The sequence below is a fragment of the Mizuhopecten yessoensis genome, unplaced genomic scaffold (assembly GCF_002113885.1).
Source record: "Mizuhopecten yessoensis strain PY_sf001 unplaced genomic scaffold, ASM211388v2 scaffold897, whole genome shotgun sequence".
Lineage (NCBI taxonomy): Eukaryota > Metazoa > Mollusca > Bivalvia > Pectinida > Pectinidae > Mizuhopecten > Mizuhopecten yessoensis.
Genome location: NW_018403776.1, coordinates 725,297 through 735,887, shown reverse-complemented (window position 1 = coordinate 735,887; position 10,591 = coordinate 725,297). Strand labels below are relative to the sequence as shown.

General features: G+C 37.9%; 2 protein-coding genes across 5 annotated transcripts in view; one reads left to right on the top strand and one right to left on the bottom strand.

Annotated features, from left to right (window-relative positions):
- Window positions 1-5,055, top strand: part of LOC110454077 (protein HID1-like) — a 17,762-nt gene extending 12,707 nt beyond the window's left edge. Inside the window, exons 9-13 of the mRNA XM_021503424.1 lie at window positions 528-718; window positions 1,077-1,196; window positions 1,791-1,882; window positions 4,267-4,425; window positions 4,975-5,055. Coding sequence (XP_021359099.1) covers window positions 528-718; window positions 1,077-1,196; window positions 1,791-1,882; window positions 4,267-4,425; window positions 4,975-5,038 — 626 coding nt within the window. The 3' untranslated portion in view covers window positions 5,039-5,055. The remainder of the gene's footprint in view (window positions 1-527; window positions 719-1,076; window positions 1,197-1,790; window positions 1,883-4,266; window positions 4,426-4,974) is intronic.
- Window positions 5,056-8,219: 3,164 nt separating this feature from the next.
- Window positions 8,220-10,591, bottom strand: part of LOC110454026 — a 4,728-nt gene continuing 2,356 nt past the window's right edge. The window contains exons 2-5 of one of the 4 annotated variants that reach the window (XM_021503339.1): window positions 10,219-10,545; window positions 9,503-9,538; window positions 8,940-9,018; window positions 8,220-8,701 (exon numbers count right to left, since the gene is read on the bottom strand). In XM_021503339.1, the coding sequence (XP_021359014.1) occupies window positions 8,360-8,701; window positions 8,940-9,018; window positions 9,503-9,538; window positions 10,219-10,545 (784 nt within the window). In that variant the 3' untranslated portion in view covers window positions 8,220-8,359. Of the gene's footprint in view, window positions 8,702-8,939; window positions 9,019-9,502; window positions 9,539-10,218; window positions 10,580-10,591 lie in introns of all 4 variants that reach the window. The other 3 variants (XM_021503350.1, XM_021503359.1, XM_021503365.1) reach the window with 3 other exon arrangements.

Below are 10,591 nucleotides of genomic sequence, written 5' to 3'. Positions count from 1 at the left end.
GGTTCACCTGTAGATATAGACAGACCTGTGATCTTGCCTTGTACACTCTTTATACATGGTTCACCTGTAGATATAGACATACCTGTGATCTTGCCTTATGCAATCATTATACCTGGTTCACCTGTAGGTATAGACAGACCTGTGATCTTGCCTTGTACACTCTTTATACATGGTTCACCTGTAGATATAGACAGACCTGTGATCTTGCCTTGTACAAAATTTATACATGGTTCAGCTGTAGATATAGACATACCTGTGATCTTGCCTTGTACATTCTTTATACATGGTTCACCTGTAGATATAGACAGACCTGTGATATTGCCTTGTACAATCATTATACATGGGTTCACCTGTAGATATAGACAGACCTGTGATCTTGCCTTATGCAATCATTATACATGGTTCACCTGTAGGTATAGACAGACATGTGATCTTGCCTTGTACACTCTTTATACATGGTTCACCTGTAGATATAGACATACCTGTGATCTTGCCTGGTACAATCATTATACGTGGTTCACCTGTAGGTATAGACAAGATGACGGAGAGAGCAGCTCCCGATGAATGTAATGCTGACCCCACCTTAAAGGAGCTGGCCACATCAAGCGGAACACACAATGTCCAGCCCCCTAATGAGATTCAAGACCCTACAGATGGGGAGAAAGAGGAAGGGGCTGAAGGCACTGAGAAACCAAAGATGACAAGGACAAAAAGCTTGGTTAGTTTTCTGCTGCTGTTGATTTGAATCATTTATGTTTGTAATTTTTGGGGATCTAGAATGTTTATAACTAAAATCCATCAGTGTATTGTTATTATATTATAGGTACTCTATAACACAGGTAAAACTTTCAAAATCTTATGTTTACAAACTATTTTGTCAATGAAAATTCACTAGGGCTGCTGGTAAGTTTGAACTTGAGTCATTTGAAAAATCAAATCATTTATAAATTTGATTCTCTCAATTCCACCACATTCTCAAAGATAAATACACATCAACAGTTTTATGTTATTCAGTATAGAGACTTGTTATTAGAAAGGTGACTTCTCAGGAATGTACAGAATCATTTTGTTTACAGCCCAGCTCTCCAGCCAGTCCCACCCACTCCGCCGCAGGGTCAGATGCAGGAGGGCGTGCCCCCATGATAAGGACAGCCTCCACTTCCAGCCCGGGAGCCTGGGTAGCCACACCTGACTGGGTAAAATTTTTGTACCACTACTAACACACAATGTGAAGAAATCATCAGACAAAAACTCATGAAGTTAATTCCATAAGACTGTAGTGGACATGTGTACCACTTTGAGTTGGACATTAAATTAGCAATTATTCTTTTTCATGCAAAAAAAGGGGCCCCGGTGGCCCACTGGTTAAGGTGTCTGACAATATTCTGCTACCACTAGCCCTCCACCACTTGGTCATGGGTTCGAGACCTACATGGGGCAGTTGTCAGGTACTGACCGTAGGTCGGTGGTTTTTCTCTGGGAACTCCGCCTTTCCTCTACCACTAAAACCTTAAATGACCATAGCTGTTAATAAGACGTTAATCACAAACAAACCAAACCAATTCATGACCAAAAAAATTGTCTATTACTGGGGTTGAAATATACTTAAGTGGCATTAAGATTTTTGAATTATTAAATGTTACCGTATATCACTAGAATAGAATATCTGTACTGTAGCAGGTATTGTACTCTTAGTTCAGTAGGCTAACACATGTTTATCTTTGTAGTTATTGTTGGCAAACAAAAACCTCTGACGTTAATGAAAGAGTCTAATTGTTTTATTTGTATAGGTGATGTCATGGAAACAGAAATTACCTCTTCAGACCATAATGAGGATGTTACAGGTGTTGGTCCCACAGGTAGAGAAGATCTGTATAGACAAGTAAGTATCTTACCTGTCCTCAGGTGTTAAATGTGTAGGTAGAGGAGATCTGTATAGACAAGTATCTTACCTGTTCTCAGGGGTTAAGTGTACAGGTAGAGAAGATCTGTATAGACAAGTAAGTATCTTACCTGTTCTCAGGTGTAAAGCATACAGGTAGAGGAGATCTGTATAGACAAGTAAGTATCTTACCTGTTCTCAGGTGTTAAGTGTACAGGTAGAGAAGATCTGTATAGACAAGTAAGTATCTTACCTCTCCTCAGGTGTTGAGGATATCTGTATAGATAAGTAAGTATCTTACCTGTCCTCAGGTGTTAAGTGTACAGGGAGAGAAGATCTGTATAGATAAGTAAGTATCTTACCTGTTCTCAGGTGTTAAGTGTGTAGGTAGAGAAGATCTGTATAGATAAGTAAGTATCTTACCTGTCCTCAGGTGTTAGGTGTACAGGTAGAGGAGATCTGTATAGACAAGTAAGTATCTTACCTGTCCTCAGGTGTTAAGTGTACAGATAGAGAAGATCTGTATAGACAAGTAAGTATCTTACCTGTTCTCAGGTGTTAGGTGTACAGGTAGAGAAGATCTGTATAGACAAGTAAGTATCTTACCTGTTCTCAGGTGTTAAGTGTGTAGGTAGAGAAGATCTGTATATACAAGTAAGTATCTTACCTGTCCTCAGGTGTTAAGTGTGTAGGTAGAGGAGATCTGTATAGACAAGTAAGTATCTTACCTGTTCTCAGGTGTTAAGTGTACAGGTAGAGAAGATCTGGGTAGATAAGTAAGTATCTTACCTGTCCTCAGGTGTTAAGTGTACAGGTAGAGAAGATATGTATAGACAAGTAAGTATCTTACCTGTCCTCAGGTGTTAAATGTGTAGGTAGAGGAGATCTGTATAGACAAGTAAGTATCTTACCTGTCCTCAGGTGTTAAGCGTACAGATAGAGAAGATCTGTATAGACAAGTAAGTATCTTCCCTGTCCTCAGGTGTTAAATGTGTAGGTAGAGAAGCTCTGTATAGACAAGTAAGTATCTTACCTGTCCTCAGGTGTTAAGTGTACAGATAGAGAAGATCTGTATAGACAAGCAAGTATCTTACCTGTTCTCAGGTGTTAGGTGTACAGGTAGAGAATATCTGTATAGACAAGTAAGTATCTTACCTGTCCCCAGGTGTTAAGTGTACAGGTAGAGAAGATCTGTATAGACAAGTAAGCGTGATTAGATTCTGATTTGTTTGTATATAAGCAGGTGTTAAACTGATAGTTAGAGAAGATTTATTGTACCAGTAAGTAATGAATAAATTTTCTCCCACAACCACTATAGTTTTCCTCTCTCACCTCTCATTGGATAAACCTGGTAGGAGTTGGTAAACATTTTTGGCTACCCACTAGTGGGTTACACCCTGGACGTGATTTCATTGGTCAATCTTTCAATTATGATGCTAATAACGATGCTTTGCAGCATCATCAGTGATCTTCCATTTTGACGCCATGATTCAAGGAAATTGTTTCCCCAATCACAAACAGACACAACATATATCCAAGGGAAACCTGGTTTAACAGGAGCCTTCGCTTTCTGTTCCTCAGGTTCAGAAGATTTTAATTAATAGCTGTAGGAACTGACAACCAACACTAGATTTAGGATACAAAATAATTTATTCATGTACACACATTAATGAGAACATACAAATAATTACAATGTAGATAAACAACAACTCCCAAACATTCAGCCACTGAAACTCATATTCATAAAACAAATATACTTCACATACACATACTGATAACCCCATGGCCCACATGCATTACCCTAAATGGCTATGTGGCCTTACCTGCTACAGTCTAGGGGAATGAGAAACAAATGGCATGATCGGTGCCAGGTGTTTGCTGTCCCCATGACATGCGTTATACATCTGCATTTATTGCTAATACACCCATTGAACACTCACCACTTTCACAACCAATCAGCGCACAGATTACATACTACCTACGGAAATAGCCTTACAGAAAACCCCAGATGAATATCATTGAATGTACAAGTGATTGCTACAGATCTATACACAACTGTACGTAAAAATCATTTGATTTCCCTTTCGTACACATTTAAACACACATACACTCATACCATGCATGGTTTTCCAGATAACTGTTAATGTTGTGGGAGAAATAGGTCCCCTTATTCCTGATTGCTGTGTTCATGTTTATCTTACTCTCATTAGTTAATTTTCTAAATTGTAAAAGACACTCAGGTAAATTTGTGTTTTTTATACAATTTGAAAATTTTAACTAACTTGAGTTAAATAGTAACACACTAACCAACTATTACTCATTGGGGAACCTCTATATAACCTGTACATATAGTTACCAGATATGCCGGTTTCTGACTGTTACAGAGGTCTGACTGATGAGAGTGAGATCCTGAAATTCCTCCAGCATGGTACATTGGTTGGTCTCCTACCTGTGCCGCACCCTATCCTTATCCGCAAGTACCAAGCTAACAGTGGTACAACCATGTGGTTCCGCACCTACCTGTGGGGCGTCATATATCTCAGGTGAGTACTAACAAGGTTCTACGCCTACCTGTAGGGCGTTATATATCTCAGGTGAGTACTGGCGACGTTCTAAACTTACCTGTTGGGTGTCATATATTTCAGATAATTACTGACAAGGTTCTACACCTACCTGTGTTTGGGATTTTCTTAGGTTCACTTCCTTGTGCTGTTTTATATAATTGACTCCTTTTGTATGTCCATCAAGCTTTCCTGTGTCCACCTCTATGACATTCGGTTAGGTTTCGCATTAGCTCCATTTCTTTAATACGAGAAGTTCAGAAGTCATCATCCTTCATATGTGGATACATTAGAGGTGTTCACCAATATTGTCAATGTAGGTCAATGTGACTTATTTGTTCTGCTTCACTGACTTTGGTTAGAGTTTGTATTAAGCTCGTTTTCTTTGGTTATTTTGCATTTACCTCCATTTCCATCAAAGTGGATGCAGAGGCATTTGAACATTTAGAAACATTTTGTAGTCTACCATTTATATTCCCAATTGAACATAAGATTGGTATGCTTGTTGACATTTATACTCTCTTTCCTCAGGAACGTGGACCCACCAGTGTGGTATGACACAAATGTGAAGTTGTTTGAAATCCAGCGAGTTTGAAATTCTTTAAAGAACAAAGAACATAGCCCTGTGAGACTTCCGATAACAATGGTATGCATCTCCCCGTGCAGTGTCGGAAAATCTCTTGAAATTGAATATCTCTGTGACTGAGTTGATATAAACTTTGAACTATTTCCGGTTGGTAATTCTTGTTAATATAAAAATACCAACTCAAAACGGAAACGTCTTCATGTAGAATTAAGGAAATTTCTAGATTGGAACTTTATTGACTATGAATGCAAACTAAAAGCAGTTCAATGCTTATACTTATCATTTCTTAGAATATATTGATACCCTAGAAAAGGGTATTTTAATTCAGGTATGGGAAGAGTACACCTCAATGTTACTCTTGCCCAATGACAAACATTATTTAAGTGATTTGATTGTAAAGCTGACAATTTCAACGCACTGGCATTTTAAGCAAAGAGAAGTTTATTGCGGAAAAAGTATTTCAAGTACAGACCAATTTTTTTTTGTGACAGATTTACGTTAGTTTAAACCTTTTTGTGTATATTTGTACTCATTCACTGTTGAATTTATTGTTGTTATCATAATACCACATGTGCATGCAGACCTATGGTCATTACTGGGGTATAGGGCAACAGGTGTTTGGTACATCTGCCAAAATGTTGCCCTTGACATGCATCATTGGGCAACAGTTAAGGGTTTGGGTCTAACAAATAGCCTATAGTCCTCCATCACAGTCAACAACTGTATATTATTTCATCTGTTAACACATTGCATTCTTTTAAGACAAGAATCAAAATCAGAAAATTGGGAATAGTGCCGTTTTGGTTTATTATGTTCTGAATGGTTGGAATGAAGTTGTTCGTTAATGAAATAGAGATTGACCTAGAAATGGTATGCTGCTTTCTGACTGTTCTTAACAAAGACTTTAAAGGCCTGCATTAACATTTACAGGTCCATCAAGTTTTATCCTGGAAATGTGATATCTAAAAGTAGACAAGCGGGCTTTTCATGAAAGAGTTGTCTCTCTTGCAAGCTATTTTGTATTGAATTACCAGGAGACTAGGCTGCTATCTCAATAGAGAGTGAGTGGTCACGAGTACAGAAAGTTGACCCTGTAAAGTTTGATACGTAGAGGATATTTAGTGATTTCCCATTGAAAACCAAATATATTTCTCAAGTTTGGCAAAATACCAATTTTATCAGCTGTGAAAAATTCAAGTGAAAATAATGGTATATTCTGCCATACAAGGGAAATATATTTGGTGTTAAATGAGAAAATCATTAAAAATCTTTGAGAAGTGCATGGAGAAGTGGATGGATTAATAGCATACTCTTTTACGCAATATTCTAAGGACGTCATGCTTTACAACAAGGTTGGGCATCAATTTGAGTAGGCTACTCAATACAATTCTACTGATTACTAATATCATCTGGTAAGAGATGCTTACAAAAACTGTATCAGTTGTCTAGGTTAGTAAACACCTTAGTGTATGTAGCAAAGACCAAAACAACCACTTATTTTACTGTCACTGTATCTGCATTTTCTAAGTTTCAATATTTCCAAATGTGAATCTCAAATTGTTAAAACAAAATCATATGGAATTTAGAAGCATATTTATTTTTTAGAAATATGTGCCAAAAGAAACCATATGTATCTATTTGAATTGCATGTAGAATGTATGTGTATTTGTTAAACTATTCCTATTTGAAAATTCTACAATTAAACATTTACATCATTTCTGTACTATTTCAAGTACATTATTATGTACTTCTTGAATTAAGAAATAATCAAACTCTAGGTATTGTACCTGGTGAACCAAAAGGTCACAAACAATCTATTAGAAGTGTATGTAGCCAATAATAGGTAATAAAACAGTAGAAGTAGACCTAGATAGGGGTTGTGGTATATAGCAGATAGTTCGCTTCTACCTACTATTCTTCTGTTTACTATTGTTAGGGTTTGTTATGTTTTATCATTGTAGTGTACATCTTTACCCGTTAACGTGATTATCCTATCTTGTAGGATGTGTGAGTTATGTTGAATGTCAAGATTTTTGTGTTTATCTTGTTTTTGAGTTGTGAAGTGATGAAATTACAAATCATGTGTCTGTTTGCACTTGACAGGACCCAGTTGATCAAGGCCTGAATACCTTAATAATAATTTAACGGAAATCTTTTGTCTGTATATTTTCAAAGATATTTGGGGGAAAATTAAACGTACACTTACAATATACAGAAAAAAATCCCCAAAAAGAAAAAAATTATGTTTCAGATAATGCTCACAAAAGTATTTAGAACATTTGCTTTTGACTCATTCAGCTCATCACAAAACACTCGAGAGGTACATCATGGAATAATAATCTGTAACTGTACCCCGAAGTGATTTATTCAAGTGATTTTAAAAATAACAGCTTTTCTGGTACATGGTATAATCTCTACAGCTCCATGGTCTTAGACACTGCTTGCTATGCATAATATTTTGCCATTCTTTCTATGGTGAATTTTACTTTTTTTTTTCACTATTACATATTTTGTATGATTAAAATTAGAGAAATTAATCATTTCAGATTTATCATATTTGAAGAGACAGTTCTAAATCGTAAATAATTTCTACACTCATGTATTTAATTCATTGAAAATACTGCAGTGTATTTCAATTCATTTAAGTAGAATTGATTAATTTAGGGGACACCAATCAAGCATGGTACATTTTAAATTTTAGCTACATTTACTAGGTCTATAAAATAAACACCTGTAATACTCAGCCTGTAAGATCTGACTGGGGGGATTTGTTTGTGTTGATGTGTGAAGGCACTTCAAGCTAGGTACAGAAAATTATTAATTTTGAAACACAACATTTTAAAAACAAAAACACTTCATACATCCCCAGGCATTTTAGTCTTTGTGACTCCCTTTTCAGACCATTGGCTGTTCACATATCTATTACATTCCATTCCCATATCTTCCTCGGATTAGATATATATTTCTGTGGAATCCTATTATTCATGTACAGTGTTATTTAATGGCGGGCTTTGTCGGGGTTCTGTTAATGACATATTAAGATATATATAGTTATCTCAATGTTGTATAATTAGCGGCATGTTTATCTCGGTGTTTTTGTGCTTCTCTTGTTCTGTTTTTCTTTTCCTAGAAAGTCATTTGTGAACTTTGAGTTTTTTACATTATTTTTTAATTGCTCTACATTTTTACTACAATGTTTTGAAAGCTGTATCAGACTAAATGTATATGAAATCAGTTCATCTTGTTTATTCAAGACAATACTATTATTTTTTATGAAATCCAAATAAATAATTTTATATTATTGTGAATTAACTGTGGAGCTATATATCCTCATCTTGAATAGACAAGACAGCTGTACATCCTGATGTTGACTGTAGACAAGACAGCAGTACATCCTGATGTTGACTGTAGACAAGACAGCTGTACATCCTGATGTTGACCAAAGACAAGACAGCAGTACATCCTGATGTTGATTGAAGACAAGGGAGATGTACATCCTGATGTTGACTGAAGACAAGACAGCTGTACATCCTGATGTTGACTGTAGACAAGGGAGCTGTACATCCTGGTGTTGACTGAAGACAAGACAGCTGCACATCCTGATGTTGACTGTAGACAAGGGAGATGTACATCCTGATGTTGACTGAAGACAAGACAGCTGTACATCCTGATGTTGACCGTAGACAAAGGAGATGTACATCCTAATGTTGACACTAGACAAGGGAGCTGTACATCCTGGTGTTGACTGAAGACAAGGGAGATGTACATCCTGATTTTGACTGAAGACAAGACAGCTGTACATCCTGATGTTGACTGTAGACAAAGGAGATGTACATCCTAATGTTGACACTAAACAAGGGAGCTGTACATCCTGATGTTGACTGTAGACAAGACAGCAGTACTTCCCGATGTTGACTGAAGACAAGACAGCAGTACATCCTGATGTTGACTGTAGACAAGACAGCTGTACATCCTGATGTTGACTGTAGATAAGACAGCAGTACGTCCTGGTTGTGACTGAAGACAAGGGAGAGACAAGACAGCTGTACATCCTGATGTTGACTGTAGATAAGACAGCAGTACATCCTGATGTTGACTGTATATAAAACAGCAGTACATCCTGATGTTGACTGTAGACAAAGGAGATGTACAGCCTAATGTTGACACTAGACAAGACAGCTCTACATCCTGATGTTGACTGAAGACCAGGGAGCTGTACATCCTGATGTTGACTGTAGACAAAGGAGATGTACATCCTAATGTTGACTGAAGACAAGACAACAGTACATCCTGATGTTGACTGTAGACAAGGGAGATGGACATCCTGATGTTGACTGTAGACAAAGGAGATGTACAGCCTAATGTTGACACTAGACAAGACAGCAGTTCATCCTGATGTTGACTGAAGACAAGGGAGCTGTACATCCTGATGTTGAATGGCAAGGGAGCTGTACATCCTGATGTTGACTGAAGACAAGGGAGATGTACATACTGATGTTGACACTAGACAAGACAGCTGTACATCCTGATGTTGACTGAATATAAGACAGCAGTACATCCTGATGTTGACTGTAGACAAAGGAGATGTACAGCCTGGCGTTGACTGATGATGTTGACTGAAGGCAAGGGAGATGTACATCTTGATGTTGACTGAAGGCAAGGGAGATGTACATCCTGGCTTGACTGAAGACAAGGGAGATGTACATCTTGATGTTGACTGAAGGCAAGGGAGATGTACATCCTGACGTTGACTGAAGACAAGACAGCTGCACATCCTGATGTTGACGGAAGACAAGACAGCTGTACGTCCTGATGTTTACTGAAGACAAGACAGCTGTACATCCTGAAGTTGACTGTAGACAAGCCAGCTGTGCATCCTGATGTTGACCGAAGACAAGACAGCAGTACAACCTGATGTTCACTGTAGACAAGGGAGATACTGATGTTGACAGTAGACAAGACAGCAGTACAACCTGATGTTCACTGTAGACAAGGGAGATATACATACTGATGTTGACAGTAGACAAGACAGCATTACATCCTGATGTTGAATGGAAAGGGAGCTGTACATCCTGATGATGACTGTAGACAAGACAGCTGTACGTCCTGATGTTTACTGAAGACAAGACAGCTGTGCATCCTGATGTTGACGGAAGACAAGACAGCTGCACATCCTGATGTTGAATGGAAAGGGAGCTGTACATCCTGATGTTGACTGTAGACAAGGGAGATGTACATCCTGATGTTGACTGAAGACAAGGGAGATGTACATCCTGATGTTGACTGAAGACAAGGGAGATGTACATCCTGATGTTGACTGAAGACAAGGGAGATGTACATCCTGATGTTGACTGAAGACAAGGGAGATGTACATCCTGATGTTGACTGTAGACAAGACAGCTGTACATCCTGATGTTGACTGTAGATAAGACAGCAGTACGTCCTGGTTGTGACTGAAGACAAGGGAGATGTACATCCTGGTGTTGACTGAAGACAAGGGAGATGTACATCCTGATGTAAACACTAGACAAGACAGCTGTACATCCTGATGTTGACTGTAGA